This window comes from Danio aesculapii, chromosome 7, assembly GCF_903798145.1.
Source record: "Danio aesculapii chromosome 7, fDanAes4.1, whole genome shotgun sequence".
Lineage (NCBI taxonomy): Eukaryota > Metazoa > Chordata > Actinopteri > Cypriniformes > Danionidae > Danio > Danio aesculapii.
In genome coordinates this window covers 68,815,385-68,835,569 of record NC_079441.1, presented here as the reverse complement: position 1 = coordinate 68,835,569, position 20,185 = coordinate 68,815,385, and the positions used below count along the sequence as shown (strand labels likewise).

Below are 20,185 nucleotides of genomic sequence, written 5' to 3'. Positions count from 1 at the left end.
TGGCAAAAATGCATCATGACCGACTCGTCTTGTTCTTGCGTTGACTGAATGATATCAGGCATGAAGCATCCTTGCATTGTTATAATCTCACACTAACACTGATTGAAAGATGAATACTTTGTTACGATGTGTTTGCATTTGTGTGTGATCTAACCAGTCGTACAATGGTAGGACATCCCCGGGGAGAGATTTTGTTCTTTTCTCTGCATGGCATGTTTAATTGTTGCAACTTTGTGTTTTTGAGGCTATGCGTACAGAATACACTCACATGACACTTTATTAGGTACACCTTATTATTATTATTATTATTATTATTATTATTATTATTATTATTATTATTATTATTATTATTATTACAATTGTTGCTGTATTGTGATTATTATTATTATTATTATTATTATTATTATTATTATTATTATTATTATTATTATTATTATTATTATTATTATTACAATTGTTGCTGTATTGTGATTATTATTATGATTATTATTATGATTATTATTATTATTATTATTATTATTATTATGATTATTATGATTATTATTATTATTATTATTATTATTATTATTATTATACGAGTTGTTGTTGTTGTTGTTGTTAAAGTTATTATTACTATTGCAATTATTATTACAATATTATCATCATCATCATCATTATAATAATAATCATTATTATTATTATTATTATTACAAGAGTTATTGTTGTTGTTGTTGTTGTTGTTGTTGTTGTTGTTGTTGTTGTTGTTGTTGTTAGAATTATTGTTACTATTGCAATTATTATTACAATATTATTATTATTATTATTATTATTTATTGTTATTATTAATTATTATTATTATTATTATTATTATTTATTATTATTATTATTATTATTATTATTATTATTATTAATTCAATGATTATTCTTGCTGTTGTTGTTATTTTTATTATTACAATTATTATTGTTGTTGTTGTTGTTGTGATTACAATTATTATTATTATTATTATTATTATTATTATTATTATTATTATTATTATTATTATTATTACAATTATTTTGTTGTTGTTATTGTTGTTACTTTTTATTAATACAATTATTATTTATTATTGTTATTATTATTATTATTATTATTATTATTGTTATTATTATTATTATTAATATAAATAATATAAATAATGAACATAATTAAAAACCTAAATAATTTTTGTTTAAAAAAATCCCTAGAAATTAAAATAAATCTACTAGTGTAAAAACATTTGTTGTATTCAAAACCCAACAGTATCAAGAACATTTACTTGCATTCACACTTTAAAAAGCGATTAGTTGACTTTACTTAAAAAATTGGAGTAAACCAGTTGCCTTAAAAATGATTAAGCAAATGATAAATGTGCATGATTATAAAAAATGCTTTAAAAACATCCTCTCTTTTTTAAGTAGGGTTAACTTGTTGCTTTTAAGGCAACAGGTTTGCTCTCTTTTTTAAGTAAAGTAACTAATGACATTTTAGAGGGCACTAAATGAATAAAACAAGATCACACATTGCCTGAAAGAATAAACTACAATAAATGTGTGCTTTTACTTTCATTGATCTTCGATTATTTAATGATGTCTCAGTACTGGGATGAACAAAGAACATAAACAACCTCACAAAAGTGTCAGCATAGAATAAGCACAGCCTTCAGTAAAGATGTGTTTTTATTGAGCTCATGTGTGTATATATACACCCCTGGAGATGACTTGAGCAGAAAGTCAATCCAGGACACACTCATTATCTGGACTGCAGAAATAAGCAGATTTAGTCCTTAATGAGAAAACATGCCATGCAAAAAATACTGACTAATTGATTAGTGGACCTTGAGAAACCCTTTGAATTACTTTTATCGTACTAATAAGTGGTTTTAGTCGTAAGCATATTTAAGGTCAGTGAACTGGGCAGGTTTTGCCTACAGTGCAGGGACAGCATTGTTAAACAAAGGTTGTTTTTGTCCATACCATACCATTAAAATAAAATCTATGTAATATGTATACAGTGCTCAGCATAAATGAGTTCACCCCTCACAGATCTCTTTTTTATGAATATTTTCTATAAGACGCTTTACAGTAAAAGTTAAAACTAGAAACAATCTAACCAAAAACCTGAAGATCACAGTCCAAAAATTTTAAATATTTAAAATATTAAATAAAATTTGAATAAACAGGAAAAAAAATTATATATATATAAATTATATATATATATAAATTATATATATATATGCAATATATACAACAGTGCACCTCCCATATATATATATATATATATATATATATATATATATATATATATATATATATATATGGGAGGTGCACTGGTGGGAGGTGTGCATTGGCTCGAGGCTGCGGGCCGAGTGCCTTAGTACCCCACCAGCTGATATACAGCAATATCGCACTGCTACAGGTGTAATATTATGTTTATACAACAGTTCGACGGCAAAATCGTGTATATAAAAAAGAAAATCAAACATGGAGAGTCTCAAAAATCCTGTTGCAGGAGGAACTACTTTCTTCCGCCAATCATTTTCATCTGCAGCTGGTCAGAACAGCAGAAACTGTTGCTAATTTACCAGCATCACTTTAGAGCTGGTATTTGAATGATTCTCGTAATATCCAAAGTGATGACTAAACAGGTGATTTTGCTCACATTTTAAGATTATAAGACTGAACGGCATGAAATGCCATCAGTCTACAGAGATTTCTCAGTATTTCTCTGTTGCAGTCACAATAATTAACCGAAAAAGCCAAATCAATGCAAACACTACCAGATTACTATGGTGTAAATACAGCACTACAACATTCAAAAGAGAGAGATCGACTTAGAGTGTCACTTACCTGTTTTATAATGATTTGATCAGCTGTAATTTGACATTTTTCTCCCCTAAGGACTTATTATGTGGTCTCTGTTGCCATCTTGTCAACCCTCTTTGCTCTGCTCAATGATAGGCTAATGGCCGCCGATGCTCTGAATCTGAACCTATTTAAAATAGGCACTATCCTTATAAATAAAGTGCATAGTTGCAATCTAAACAACAACATTCTCGCCTTAAAAGCCTCAAAAGTACGTTATGTTGTCCAACAGCTGCAATATTTGTCAAACTGAAGTGAGTCAGTAATACACAAGGGTGAAGAGGCAGTATGAGTGCTGTTATTGCAGAATATCGCATAGCTGTCAGCCAGATTCAAGAACCAGACAGAACTGTTGTGTATATATATATATATATATATATATATATATATATATATATATATATATATATATATATATATATATATATATATGTACAGTTGAAGTCAGAATTATTAGCCACCCCTTTGATTTTTTTTCTTTTTTAAATATTTCCCAAATGATGTTTAACAGAGCAAGGAAATTTTCACAGTATGTCTGATAATATTTTTTCTTCTGGAGAAAGTCTTATTTGCTTTATTTCGGCTAGAATAAAAGCAGTTTTTAATTTTTTAAACACCATTTTAAGGACAAATTATTAGCCCTTTAAGCTGTATTTTTTTTGATAGTCTACAGAACAGACCATCATTATACAATAACTTGCCAAATTACCCTAAACTGCCTAGTTAACCTAATTAACCTCGTTCAGCCTTTAAATGTCAATTTAAGCTGTATAGAAGTGTCTTGAAAAATATGTAGTCAATTATAATTAAGATAAAATAAATCAGTTATTAGAAATGAGTTATTAAAACTATTATGATTAGAAATGCGTTGAAAAAATCTTCTCTCTGCTAAACAGAAATTGGGGAAAAAAATAAACAGAGGGGCTAATAATTCTGACTTTAACTGTATATATATATAATATATAAAATAAACAGGGGGGGGCTAAGAATTCAGAGGGGCTAATAATTCTGACTTCAACTATATATATATATATATATATATATATATATATATATATATATATATATATATATATATTTTTTTTTTTTTTTTAATACACACACACACACACACACACATACACACACACACCTATATATGTACAGTAGTCACTTGATTAGAATATTTATCCACTATTAATTGCCATTATATGCTATTTTATCAACAACATTTCAAACAGTTATGAATAAACTAATTAAATATTTCATTTTAGTTTGCTATTTTTGTTTTACTAAATGAACATTGTCTTCAAACTATTTCAAGCATTTAAACAAACAAACAAACAAACAAACATTTAGAAGAAAGGGCCTTTTAAACTTTGTTTTTAAACCTACTTTCAAGCATAAATATTTAGATAGAAAGGTTTTTAAGCCTACATATTATTGTCAGATAATATTGTCCATGATATTTCAAACAATTATGCATAAATAAATAAAACACTTTTTTGTTTTAAAGCTACTAAACCTTGTCTACAAACTATTTCTTGCATTTAAACAAACATTTAGATGAAATAGCTAATAAAATAATATGTATTTGCCTTTTTAACTTTGTTTTTAAACATTTTCAGCATAAACATTTAGATATCATATATAAATATTTTAAAAGTTAACCTTTTTTGTCACATTTTTCCAGCATCGCGCAGCCCTACTCCTAAGTATATCAGATCAGTAAACTAGTCAGGTTTTGCCAACACTGCAGGGCCCAAATGTCTCCACAAAGACTGTAAGACCCTAAAAATAAAGTGTACCCTCATGGGAAAAGTACTGGCTTATTAAACAAATCTAAACATGTAGACAGATTTTATGTGATGGTTAGCTGGAGGTTTGGGGAGCAGAAAACATCCTTCGTTCAGCATTTTAAAATAAAAGCACAAGTCATCAAGCCATACTAACAGCCTGATCCTGGACCTGCATGAACACATTCATGCCTGCTGCGTTTTCATAAGCTCATGCCAGCATGTCTCCGCCGATATATATATATCATGTGAAACTCCTGCTGTATCTCTATAGGAGACGCTTGCCTTCAGAACGGCAGCAGACGTGGAGTTACAGCACGCCTCAAGAAGTTCTTTATGTGCTCTTCAACCAAACCACCATCCATCAGTACCGAAAGCAAGTCCTCTTTCAGCACAAATCCACAACATCTTTAATCAGACAGATACTCTCCATTAGTATTGTTCTGTATATTACTGTGTTTTTGTATAATTGTGCACTTACGTGTTTTTGAACAAACTGGTTGAATGAATGATTCAGTGACTCACATTGTTTTCTTCCTGATTGAAACAGTGTTTTTGAACAAACTGGTTGAGTGAATGATTCAGTGACTCGCTTACATTGTTTTCTTCCTGATTGAAACATTGTTTTTGAACCAACTGGTTAAGTGAATGATTCAGTGACTCACATTGTTCTCTTCCTGATTGAAACAGTGTTTTTGAACAAACTGGTTGAGTGAATGATTCAGTGACTCGCTTACATTGTTTTCTTCCTTTCTGAATCAGTGTTTTTAAAACAAACAGGTTGATTCAATGATTTGGTTACTCAAATTGCTTTGTTTCTTAATGAATCAGTTTTATTTGAACAAATTGGTAAAGTGAATGATTCAGTGACTCGCTTTTGTTGTTTTGTTTCTGATTGATTCTGTGTCTTTGAATAAATTGGTTGATTGAATGATTCAGTGACTTATATTGTTTTGTTTCTTAATGAATCAGTTTTATTTGAACAAATTGGTAAAGTGGAGGATTCAGTGAGTCACATTGCTTTGTTTCTGATTGATTCAGCGTCTTTAAACAAATTGGTTGATTGAATGATTCAGTGACTTATATTGTTTTGTTTCTTAATGAACTAGTTTATTTGAACTAATTGGTAACATGAATAATTCAGTGACTCACATTGGTTTCTTCCTGATTGAATAGGTGTTTTTGAACAAATTAGTTGAGTGGATGATTCAGTGACTCGCTTATGTTGTTCTGTTTCTTTCTGAATCAGTTTTATTTCAACAAATTGATTGATTGAATGATTCAGTGACTCACTTATATTGTTTTGTTTTTTAATCAATCAGTTTATTTGAACTAATTGGTAAAATGAATGATTCAGTGACTCAAATTGTTTTCTTCCTGATTGAATAGGTGTTTTTGAACAAATTGGTTGGATAATTCAGTGACTCATATTAATTTGTTTCTTAATGAATCATTGTTTTTGGAACAAACTGGTTGATAGAATGATTCGCTGACTCACTTTACAAATTGGTTGATTGAATGATTCCGTGACTCACTTTTAATGTTTTGTTTCTTAAAGATTCAGTTTTATTTGAACAAATTGGTAAAGTGAATGATTCAGTTACTCACTTTTATTGTTTTGTTTCTGATTGATTCTGCATCTTTAAAAAATTGGTTGATTGAATGATTCAGTGACTTATATTGTTTTGTTTCTTAAAGGTTCAGTTTTATCTGAACAAATTGGTAAAGTGAATGATTCAGTAACTCACATTGTTTTGTTTCTGATTGATTCTGCATCTTTGAACTAATTGGTTGATTGAATGATTCAGTGACATATCGTTTTGTTTCTTAATGAATTATTTTATTTGAACTAATTGGTAACATGAATGATTCAGTGACTCACATTGGTTTCTTCCTGATTGAATAGGTGTTTTTGAAAAAGTTGGTTGAGTGGATGATTCAATGGCTCACTTATATTATTTTATTTTTTAATGAATCAGTGTTTATGAACAAACTGGTTGATTGAATGATTCAGTGACTCACATTTTTTTCTTCCTGATTGAATCAGTGTTTTTGAACAAACGGATTGATTCAATGATTCAGTGACTCTTGTTTTGCTTCTTTCTGAATTAGTTTATTTGAACAAATTGGTTGATTGAATGATTCAGTGACTCGCTTTTATTGTTCCGTTTCTTAATGAATCAGTTAATTTGAACAAATTGGTAAAGTGAATGATTCAGTGACTCACTTTTATTGTTTTGTTTTTGATTGATTCTCTGTCTTTGAACAAATTGGTTGATTAAATGATTTAGTAACTTTTATTGTTTTGTTTCTTAATGAATCAGTTTATTTGAACTAATTGGTAAAATGAATGATTCAGTGACTCACATTGGTTTCTTCCTGATTGAATAGGTGTTTTTGAACAAACTAGTTGACTGAATGATTCAGTGACTCACTTAAATTGTTTTGTTTCGTAATGAATCTTTTTTTATTTGAACAAATTGGTAAAGTAAATGATTCAGTGACTCGCTTTTATTGTTCTGTTTCTTAATGAATCAGTTAATTTGAACAAATTGGTAAAGTGAATGATTTAGTGACTCACTTTTATTGTTTTGTTTCTTAATGAATCAGTTAATTTGAACAAATTGGTAAAGTGAATGATTTAGTGACTCACTTTTATTGTTTTGTTTCTGATTGAGTGGGTTTCCTTCGTGTGCTCCGGTTTCCCCCACAAGTCCAAAGACATGCGGTACAGGTGAACTGGATAAGCTAAGTTGTCCGTAGTGTATATGTCTGAATGAAAGTGTATGGATGTTTCCCACTGATGGGTTGCAGCTGGAAGGGCATCCGCTGCGTAAAACATATGCTGGATAAGTTGGCGGTTCATTCCGATGTGGTGACCCCAGATTAATAAAGGGACTAAGCCAAAAAGAAAATGAATGGATGAATATTATTATTATTGTGCATATAATGATTTTATAATGCAACAACAACTTTATTATTAATTTATTGGGGGGGGGGGGGGGGGGGGGGTTGACATGTGGATAATACCAATCCTTTGATCTCATTTTGGTCTACTCATTTTAGCTGCTGAATAACAGACTGGATGTGTTACAGTATAACCTCTGAATAGCCTCTGTCCCAGCACACTCTTTGGAAAGAAGGCCTGAATTATCTAAACACTATCATATACTGACATGTTTTATATTCAGCGAACATTGCAGCAAATCCTTAATATCACTCCCATTGAACTCTGGGAGAAGACTAGCGAAAGATGAGCAGTCGAAAGCAATTGCTGCTTGTTTTATCTAATGATCATTTTAGCTGCCAAAGTTTGCTGTTATTTACATACATATGCATTGTGTTTTGAAACGGGGGGCTGTTAGCGCGAAGCGTTAATGATCCTACAATTACTCTGTCACACTGGATGGCTGTACGCCCAGGGGGACGCTTCTGAGATGGGAAAATGATGTTGGTGTGTGTCAGTTTTGTTTGACGAGTCGTCTTCTGTGGATCACAGGGTCATAAGTCTGCCATTAGTCTTCCACGCTTCAGGTGTTGCAGTAATCGCTGTGACTCCCAATAGCACCCGTCACCTCGCTGATTAATGTTAGCAGACGGTTCCACATTTCACTCATTGTTTTATTGGCTTCTGCTCCTTTTAAAGATTATTCAGCCTTTAGAGGTGTAAATGATGTGTAAACTTCGGGCGCAGGTCATATTGGATGCAGCTGATGTAGAGAAATGCAGTTGTTTAAAAAATATAACTTGAATATGAGCTGGCAGATTTAATGCTAAGAAGTTTACCAGCGAGCTTTTTTTGTATGGTTAAAAAACATCTAATAGACGTCCAAACATTGACTCCTATTTTTAACACAAGGCAAACTTTGTGAAGTCTGTCTAATCTGTCTATTTGACGTCTATCAAATGTCTTTTAGACATACAAAAATGCTTGTGTGTTTGAGAGATTAATTTGTGGATCAATTGGTACTGGGCAGCACAAGAAATCATTAAATATGCCCGTTTGATTTATTATCTGAGTCTGAATGATCTTTTATTTTAAAGAAATCTTTTATTTTGAAAAATTCTCTCAGCTATATCTCGATCACTTAAGCCAAAATTAAACCCACAAGCTAGCAAAATGAGTGAGAAACAGACGTCTTATAAAGTTTCTTTGCGAAGGGGAAAAGGCCCAGTGAAGGACCCACGAACTGCCAAGGAATGCATCCGCAACCCATTTGTCAACAAATCAGGTGAATCCAGCATGTCTGTGCAGGAAGAAGATCGACTGCTGGAGATTGCAAATGATGGCGGCTTTAGGGGCCATTCACATATCTTATTTTAATGATCTAGGCGCAAAGTCTGAAGCACAGGGTGCAAAGGCATTGAGGGCATGTCCGAGTTCACTTTTGCTATTTTAAAGATGGAAAAATCCGCTCCGCACCATGGCGCATGGTCTAACAGGGTTGAGCTTATTCTCTTAATGAGTTATGAGTGTGTTTTGAGAATAAACCAATCAGAGTCTCATCTGCCATTCCCTTTAAAGAGCCCATATTATACATGAAATAGGGTCATATTTAGGTTGTAAGGGTCTCCAACAACAGTCTAATATGCATGCAAGGTCAAACAACACTTTGATGGTCTTATAATCTGCATTTATTTTTACCTAATTATCCCAGCGACTCTCATATGAATCGTTCAGCGATTCATTTATTCTCAAACCCCTCCTCAGCGCGAAGCTAATCTGCGCTGATTGGACCGATGACAGCCTGCTGCGATTGGTCGACAAGGACAAGGCTTCAGCACGAGGCAGAGTGAAATGCCCAGCTGCTAATCTACAATATAAAAGTAGTCACAGTGCATACACGCTTCATAGTGGATTTTGGCTGCCAGTGGGTGAATGTAAACACAGACGATGGACTAGAAAATACTGACGACTAACTATTTTATTGAGCAAAAAGTCCAAGAACTGGCGAGGAGGTCACAGTCTTCTTGCTCTTTTCACACACACACACACACAGACACACACACACACACACACACTCACACACACACACACACACACACACACACACACAGGGCCTGCGCGTCCATAGAGGACCGGCTGAATAGAGAGGGCGCGGCGCTCAGTTATATCCGCGAATACCCGTGCGTTACACACACGAGGAGACACAGACACACACACACAGAGGGCCGGCGCGTCCATAGAGGACCGGCTGAATAGAGAGGGCGCGGCGCGGCACTCAGTTATATCCTCGAATACCCGTGCGTTACACACACGAGGAGACACAGACACACACACACACACAGGGCCGGTGCGTCCATAGAGGAGCGGCGCTCAGTTATATCCGCGAATACCCGTGCGTTACACACACGAGGAGACACAGACACACACACACACAGGGCCGGTGCGTCCATAGAGGAGCGGCGCTCAGTTATATCCGCGAATACCCGTGCGTTACACACACGAGGAGACACAGACACACACACACACACAGGGCCGGCGCGTCCATAGAGGAGCGGCGCTCAGTTATATCCGCGAATACCCGTGCGTTACACACACGAGGAGACAATAATATTGAGCTGAAATATTTTGAAACTTGTCCGTTGCATGTGTGTAAACAGTAAATCTGCCTCCTCCAATCAGCCTTTACTTTCACTTTCTCTTTCTCTCTTTCGTGGATAAGGAAACGTGTTGTACGCACAGATATCCATTAACTTACATAAGTAATTTTGTTTGTTAAACGCAAAAATTTGTTTCAAAACTATTTCTAAATTCAGTTTTCATTTCCAGACGAATAAATGAACAATAATAATGAAGTGTGTTCAAAAAACTGAGTTATATCCAAACACACATGCTATGCCCCATATGGTCCAAAACCTGACAGGTGGACAAATCTAAGCTTGCTGTACATCCTGCGTGTTTTAAGCAATATGTAAGCGAGGCGCACAACTTTCAGCTGGTCTATTGCAAAGTCTATTTTAGTTCCTCAAAATAGCAGTGCGTCAGCAATGCATCTTAACACACCTCGTTTTTAGACCAGAACACCTATGGGCGCAAATGCATTTCCTGTTTAAACAGAGTGGTGCAAAAACGTCAAAATAACACTTGCGTCGAGCTGAAACAAGCAAATAGCAATTGCATCTCACCTTGCGCCATATTGCGCCGGGTGTATGATAGGGCCCCATGTCTTTTCTGTGGTCAAGTTCATAATTTCCAATGGAGGCGCGCAGATTGCGTCACATATAGGGCACTTTCTCTCCAAGAGAAAAAAGGGCAAGTGCTCAAGCACCCAAAGCTCTTCTCTGCAATGATGGAATATACACATTTTGGTAGACTATTACTTCAGACAATCAGAGAGCACCCAAAACACTGCAGTGCTTTTAAATTTCTCCATAAATAAAACTTGTATCAGAGTTACAGCAATGTATTGTCAGTTTGACATCCTCTGAGAAAATGTTGATGGTCGCCTAACAATCTATGTAGGACCACACCCCCCTACCCCCCAGGCCGCTTGAAATTTTTCATACGTTGACCGGTCAATGGTGATAAAAAGTTTGGAGACCACTGTGTTAAAATCGTGATAGGATATTTTAAAAGGGATTGCTTTGGGGGTTTGAGATTCGGTCTAAACCTTGTAAGTATTACCATTTACATGTAGTCGTTTAGCAGATGCTTTTGTCCAAAGTGACTTACAATTGAAGAGGCATTCAGAGATTCAACAAGAAGAGGCAATACACACAAGTACAATAATACAAATTAACAGTTAGTGCTCAGAGAATTGTGTGCTAGTTGGGGGGAGGGGGGTTGTTGTTTTGTTTTTGTTTTTTGAGAGAGAGAAGAGCCCACTCACCTAAGTGAAGTACACTTCTTAAACGACTGATTGTAAGAAAGTGTCTGGTGCAAATGTGCAAAACTGGTGCTAAAATGACAGACAGATGAAACAGTGTGTTTTCTACAGGTGGTTTATCAAGCTCACTCACCTGTGTGGGGAACACTCAGAATTGCAAAAGGTTATACAGAATAGTAGCTATATTAAATGTGTCATGCTGGTTTTATATAGCAGTTCAATAAACAACAGGTTATTGAGTCGTGTACATTATAAAAAGGATAGTTGTGGTTTTTGATTCCGATTGTTTAAACCATGTTGTAATCCAAACCATGTTGATGTGTATGAAATTATAGGTGATGTTGATGAATGAATCGGTGTTTTTGAACAAATTGCTTGAATAAACAATTCAAATTCTCACTTACAAACTCAGTGTAGCCACCAATTGGCATGACAGAGTCATTAAATTATTGTGTTTTTTAAAGTACTTGTTAAAAATGTGATTTTATTAGTGCACGTACACTAATATTTCCTGTCAAATAAGACGTTTTATCTCTGTTTAGTCTGCTAGTTATTTAGTTAGCTATTATTAAAAACTGATGAATGAATCAGTGTTTTTGAACAAATAGTTTGAGTGAATAATTCAAATACTCTCTCATAAAAACAGTGTGGCCACCAATTGGAATAACAGTAATTAAATTGTGTTTTTAAAGTACTTATTAACATCTCATTCAAGATTATACACATAGACTAATATTTCTTGTGAAATAAGATGTATTTTCTTTATTTAGTCTATTAATTCTTTACTTAGCTAATTATAAACAATTGATGAATGAATCAGTGTTTTTGAACAAATCGGTTGAGTAAATAATTTAAGTACTCACTAATAAAGACACAAATTGACTTAACAGAGTAATTAAATTACTGTGTTTTTTAAAGTACTTATTAACATTGCAATAAATATTATACACATAGACCAATTTTTCCTGTGAAATAACATGTCTCATCTTTATTTAGTCTATTAATTGTTTGGTTAGCTAATTATCAACAGTTGATGAATGAATCAGTGTTTTTTGAACAAATCGGTTGAGTGAATAATTCAATTACTCACTAATAAAGACAGTGTAGCCACAAATTGACATAACAGAGTAATTAAATTACTGTTTTTAAAGTACTTGTTAACATCTCAATAAAGATTATACACATACACTAATATTTCCTGTTAAAAAAGATGTTTTATCTTTATTTAGTTTATTAATTCTTTGGTTAGCTAATTATCAAGAGTTGATAAATGAATCAGTGTTTTTGAACAAATCGGTTGAGTGAATAATTCAATTTCTCTTTTATAAAGACAGTATAGCCACCAATTTGCACAGCAAAGTAGTTAAATCACTGTGTTTTTTGATACTTATTAACATTTCATTAAAGATTATACACACAGACTAATATTTCCTGTTAAATAACACGTTTTATCTTTAATTAGTCTATTAATTCTTTACTTAGCTAATTATAAACAATTAATGAATGAATCAGTGTTTTTGAACAAATTGGTTGAGTGAATAATTCAATTACTCACTAATAAAGACAGTGTAGCCACAAATTGACTTAACAGAGTAATTAAATTACCGTGTTTTTAAAAGTACTTGTTAACATCTCAATAAAGATTATACACATACACTAATATTTCCTGTTAAATAAGATGTTTTATGTTTATTTAGTTTATTAATTGTTTGGTTAGCTAATTATCAACAGTTGATGAATGAATCAGAGTTTTTGAACAAATCAGTTGAGTGAATAATTGAATTACTCATAGACAGTGTTGTCGCCAATTGGCATAACAGAGTAATTAAATTACTGTGTGTTTTAATGTACATGCTAAAAATGCGCATTTTATTAAAGGTTGTACACACACACAGTAATATCTTCCATCAAATAAGATGTTTTATCCCTGTTTAGTCCACTAATTATTTAGTTAGCTATTATTAACAATTGATGAATGAATCAGTGTTTTTGAACAAATCGGTTGAGTGAATAATTCAATTTCTCTTTAATAAAGACAGTAGAGCCACTAATTTACATATCAAAGTAGTTAAATTACTGTGTTTTTTTGGTACTTATTAACATTTCATTAAAGATTATACACATAGACCAATATTTCCTGTTAAATAAGATGTTTTATCTATTTATCTATCTAATTATTTAGTTAGCTATTATTAACAATTGATGAATGAATCAGTGTTTTTTAACAAAATGGTTGAGTAAATAATTTAAATACTCACTAATAAAGACAGTGTAGCCACAAATTGACATAACAGAGTAATTAAATTACTGTGTTTTTAAAAGTACTTGTTAACATCTCAATAAAGATTATACACATACACTAATATTTCCTGTTAAATAAGATGTCTTATCTTTATTTAGTCTATTAATTGTTTGGTTAGCTAATTATCAACAGTTGATGAATGAATCAGTGTTTTTGAACAAATCGGTTGAGTGAATAATTCAATTTCTCTTTTATAAAGACAGTATAGCCACCGATTTGCACAGCAAAGTAGTTAAATTACTGTGTTTTTTAAAGTACTTGTTAACATCTCATTAAAGATTATACACATAGACTAATATTTCCTGTTAAATAACATGTTTTATCTCTGTTTAGTCTGCTAATTATTTAGTTAGCTATTATTAACAATTGATGAATGAATTAGTGTTTTTGAACAAAATGGTTGAGTAAATAATTCAATTACTCACTAATAAAGACAGTATAGCCATAAATTGACATAACAGAGTAATTAAATTACTGTTTTTAAATTACTTGTTAACATCTCAATAAAGATTATACACATACACTAATATTTCCTGTTAAATAACATGTCTTATCTTTATTTAGCCCACTGATTCTTTGGTTAGCTAATTATCAACAGTTGATGAATGAATCAGTGTTTTTGAACAAATCGGTTGAGTGAATAATTCAATTTCTCTTTTATAAAGACTGTGTAGCCACCAATTTGTATAGCAAAGTAGTTAAATTACTGTGTTTTTTGGTACTTATTAACATTTCATTAAAGATTATACACATAGACTAATATTTCCTGTTGAATAAGATGTTTTATCTCTATTTAGTCCACTAATTATTTGAATCATAAACTCAGCAATGATCTTTTAGGTTGACGCTGTGAAGAGAATGCAAATTTGGATCTTAACTCTGACATCTTGTGTTTACAGATAGCATTGAAGATGAGCTGGAGCTGTCAGCTGTACGGCATCGACCTGAGGCTTTGGAGCAGCTGGAGGCTCAAACGCGGTTCTCACGCAAAGAGCTTCAAATCCTCTACAGAGGCTTCAAGAACGTGAGTTAATACATCTGACATCAAAACAGAGTTTGATTTTTCCTTTCTCGTTTCGAGACGGCTCGCGCTCGGCGGAAATATTTCCATCTGAGTAGTGGTTTGATGTAGAACATGGTAAAGTTTTGCGGAAAAAACGATCACGCCTGCTACAGTAATCAGGTCAGAAAAGGTCTCTAGAGTGTCCCTGAGGCATAAATGTCCTTTGTCACCTTTGGTGCACGATGTAATGAGACAACACCGAATTAACTCGACCCAAATTGTCAGGTGACAAAGCGTGAGAGAGGCACAATGGTTCTTTTTTATCAGTATCTCAGGGGGAGAAATCAGATGGTGGTAATCCTTCCTTTGGACCACACACACACACACACACACACACACACACACACTGATGACAAGTGATGACTGCACTGAAGCTTTGCTAGCACCCTCAAAATTGTCTTACACATTTTTCCATGTGCAGTTCTATATACTGTAAAATAATAACAAATGTTAAATGTTTGTTATTCATAATTTGACATTTAAAGAAACACTACACTTTTTTTTTTTACATTAGACTCATTGTACAACTCCCCTAAATTCTTAAATTGTGAGTTTTATCATTTTTTAATCTATTCAGTACATCTCAGAGTCTTACTGGAACAATTTTAGCTTAGCTTAGCATAGATCATTGGACCGGATTAGACCATTAGCATCTCAAAAATGAATTTAGATTTCCTATTTAAAGTTGAACTCTTCTGCAGTTACATTGTGTGCTAAGACAAGACCAATGGTAAATGAAAAGTTGCTATTTCCAGCCAGATATGGCTAGTAACTATATGGCAGCAAAGTCCTTTGAATACATGCCAGAATATCAACTTTTAAAATTTTCTGCTGAACAATTGCTTGATGTTAAGCCCTCTTTTCAAAGATGATTTAAAGTTAATGACTATCTAGAAAACAATTGGTATTGCCACGGAAAATAAATGATAAGTAAGTATGAAACAGATGCAAGCCAAGTTAGCGAATTGAAGTATGATATAAAAGTACCTCAGAGGGGTATTGCACAAAAGTAAGATAAGGGATTAAGCTGGGATTTTGAGGCTATCCTGGCTGAATTTAGCCTTGACTCAGTTGCAAGAAAGCAGGCTAAATTAAGCTATATTAAGTTACTACTGAGATTTAATATGCTCCTGAGCAGGCTAACAACCAGGCTAAGTTTAATCCTAGTGATTTATATGTTAGTTTCATTGTCAATGCTACAAGGAATTAATGTTTTACAGTCACTCTATGCTCTTGGCTATTTACATACATTTTCCAACTATTAGAATTAAAAATAAGTATGTTTAATTGTATTAGCAATCGATTTATTTATGTTCATAGTTCATTCATCTCAAATTTAAATATAGGGGAAATATACATAAGAGAGATCAAAAATATATATCATATAAGGATTTATTAGCCAGGAGGACTCTATTAAACTAGGTCAAACTGCCCTTTTTTTAGTTATCCTGGCTTTCTTGAGTCCACTTTCGGGCAGTACCCCTCAGGTATCCAGTGCTAATTTAAAGGTGCAGTATGTAAGTTTGACACCCAGTGGTTGAACTAGGTATTGCACTCCTGGATCAAAACAAACGCAAGCGCAGGTTGCCAGATTGAGGACAGGAGCGAGTGATTTAAACCGTGTTCTAGATAAAAGCAACATCACCCAATAGGAGGAATGTTTTCCATATTAGAGTTTTGTCCTAACCAACACCTCGAATTGATATATTAGAAACGGCTTATATTTCTCACAGGTGAACAACAGAAAACTGACAAAAATCACCCCAGGTAAACCTCATGTGCTTTATTCAGTGTTATATATTAACATTATAATAATGTGAGTTTGAATGCCATTTTACATGACATTTATTGTCATATTTGAAATTGAACTTTAGAACTAAACACATATCAGAGATTCAGCATGTAAATTTAATAATGCTAAGGAGGGTTAATATGTATTAAATCGATTATAAACCTTACAATTACATGAGTGAGTGCATATTTTGTGCTTCTAAATGGCTGTGTTTAAATTTCTGTCGTGTTTCGTCTGGTGCAAACAGCCAAATTGCTCATCACTGACTCGCCACGAAGTGTGTTGTTAGGACATGAGGTTATAATGTAACCTACTCACCTAATGTTTACATTCGTAATATTTTTATTATTTGCTAATTAATAACCTCATGTGTGAATCTGCATCTCATTACGGCAGTGCCGGCCCTGAACATTTGGGAGCCATAAGCAGGATAATTTTGGGGCCCTCCCTTGCTCCAAATAGTGGAGTATAGCCATTGCAAACCATCCCACAATGATTTTATTGCTTATTAAATACAATCAATGAGTAAAGTAAAGCCTGATTTCTTCGACTTAACAACAGTCTGAATGACTTGGACATTTTCTTCCTTCTGGAGGGTTTAAATATTTATACATATTCTATTAATTTAGCAAACAGACTGAAGAATCTATAAAAGATTCCAGGTTGAGTTTTTGAAAAATATAAATTCCAAAAGTAAAAACCCTGCAATGAAACGACACTGAACAATAATTAGCCAAAACTGAAAAAGCATTACTCAGTATAATAAAAAATACATTCTAAAGTCATTAAAAACTCAAACAACAACAACAACAACAAAACAATTATCATTATTGCAAAGATTGATCTATAAATAATAAAATCAATAAGCAAATAAAGTATAATATAAAAAGTAGTAAAAAGTAGTAAATAAGTAAATATAAAAAGGGAAGCAACAAATACTGGGTTAATATTAATACCCAAACACAAACTGTATTAATGCCTTCAGTCTCCTTCCCTGTTTCTTACATTGAAGTTTATATATATATATATATATATATATATATATATATATATATATATATATATATATATATATATATATACTTCATCTACTTATATGAAATATTTTATTTTTTCCCAGGTTTACACAACGGATTTTTTAATACTTGGTCTATATATATATATATATATATATATATATATATATATATATATATAGATAGATAGATAGATAGATAGATAGATAGATAGATAGATAGATAGATAGATAGATAGATAGATAGATAGATAGATAGAAAATCAAATATTTCATATAAGTAGATGACGTTTATTAAGCTGTAATTGCCTATTTTCAATAAATGTGCGACTAGATTACATAAGTCATGTATAACTTATAGAAATACTCAAGTAACAAAGTCAATGAAGATTATTTGTAAAATGCAAATAAAAACAGTTTCAGCAAGGAAACGGCTCGCACCATTAGTGGCTTGTGGGGGCCCCCTAGTGGCGGAGGGGCCCTAAGCAGACGCTTAGTTCGCTTATAGGTAGGGCCGGCTCTGCATTACAGAGTCTGCTACTGTCCAATGGAGGCTGCATTTCGGTCACGAACGCATGCTTTCAGAGCCTTTCTGAATGAATGAATGAGACCCGGGGTGCTTAAATATAATTGGCTCAAGTGGCATTGGGCAGGTTAAAATGACCAAAACAAAGACAGCGTTCCAGCACGGAAAACACATTTACAAAGCAGAATATCTGACTTCAGCATTGTTTTTCAGATAAACAAGAATGCTCACTTGGCATATTTCTTAAATATCTGCAAACATATTATGGTATTTTTATTCTTTAGAAGAGACAAAAACTTACACACAGCACCTTTAGGCAACTTGTGTTCCCTTGTTTGAAAATACTACACAGATTTGTACACTCTCAGAAATAAAGGTACGTGATCTGTCACTGGGGTGGTACCTTTTCGAAAGGTACAAATTTGTACCTTAAAGGTCCATATTAATACCTCAAGGGTACATATTAGTACCTAAAAAGTACAAAAGTGTTCCCCCTAAAATTTTTAGGTACTAATATATATGTTTAAGGTAGCAATATGGACCCTTCAAGTACAAATGTGTACTTTTTGAAAAGGTACCACCCCAGTGACAGCTCGCGTACCTTTATTTCTGAGAGTGTATTATTCATCAGTGTGGATGCAAATATATTTACTGTCATATTTATATTTATTGTGCTTGTTGTGAACAAACCTTTAAACATCTCATTCAAAGCCTTCTAGTTTTTTAATGTGATTTTTGACAGCTAGAAATAACTAAAATCATATAGTGTATATGGAACCATAATGCAGTCAAGACCAGCCAATCAGAATAAAAAAATAAGCAAATAAAATAAAACGATGACTTCAAATTCAGCTGGCAATTCCACTTTATGCTTTTCCATCCTTTATTTTTGACTAATTGCTAAGATCCTTCAGATTTAATTAATCACTGTCATGGGTCCTGTCCCAAATGCTGCATAAGCCCTCAGATTCCTCCACACTTTGATGCTGTAGTCGTATAGAGCTGAGCAAAGGGCACGCCGAGGGCACGTGAGCTCCTCTGAAGCTAAAATATTGAATCGACCATCCTATGATCTCCTGAACTTCACAGACTCTCATACGCAATACCCATTGTAAATCTGCAACTCCTTATCAATTGTGTCACGTGGGAAAGTCTGGCATGTTTTGATGCATTGTTTTGTCGGTCCACATTGGTTTCACTATTACTCTAATTACAGCCGAAAGAGCCTGAATAATAGGCACTTGTGTCCATAATAGTAGCCTTTAAACAGTTATAATCAGACCCTTTCCATTAGGAACCATTTTCTCTTCATCCATTAGCGTGCTTTTATGTATTTCAAAGGACGCCAGTGATAGTCAGATATTCACGTTTAGTTTGGTTTGTTCTTTTATTCAGCATACAGACATATTTGTTTTATGGCTCCTCAGTTCTCAACCTTACCTGATGTTTTATATCAGACAGGCAATATTAAAAACTGATTGAAAGCTTGTTTGTTTGAGAATCAATGTGCTGAATAAAATCTGCATAGTTCTTTGCATCTTTGCCAGATATGTTGCAGAATTAGGTCAAACTTTTGTCTAAAATCTATACACAACCATTTGAAATTGAAAGCACCATAGAGTGCATTGATTCAGTTTGTCTTTTAAATCTACTATAGGTGGACATAGATAATTTTTTTTTAATCTAGATCAATCTAGATTAATTTTGAAATTAATCTAGATTAATCTAGATTCAAATGGCTCATTCGAATTCTGCCGAAGGCATTCAGAATATGTTTGCTACCCAAATAATAAGTTTTGAGAACGGGTTTCTGGAGCCAGGTAGCGCATTAGACCAGGGGCTCATCTCCTGTTTCCAAAATGCATCACAAACTGCTTGAGAAACTGTTCTACTGTGATAATTGGTGATGAAAATAAATGATGTTCAATAAGATGTGCTTGTGTTTACTAACTGTTCATTCAGTTAAACATGAATTATGAACTGTAGGCCTACATAAGCTCCAAACAGCGATTTCATACTTGCT

The 20,185-nt window shown here is 33.1% G+C and overlaps 1 protein-coding gene across 4 annotated transcripts in view; it reads left to right on the top strand.

Moving 5' to 3' along the window:
- Positions 1 to 20,185, top strand: part of kcnip4a (potassium voltage-gated channel interacting protein 4a) — a 317,518-nt gene that overhangs the window by 271,007 nt on the left and 26,326 nt on the right. For all 4 annotated transcript variants that reach the window (XM_056462417.1, XM_056462419.1, XM_056462421.1 and 1 more), the window contains one exon: positions 14,666 to 14,790. In XM_056462417.1, coding sequence (XP_056318392.1) covers positions 14,666 to 14,790 — 125 coding nt within the window. The remainder of the gene's footprint in view (positions 1 to 14,665; positions 14,791 to 20,185) is intronic.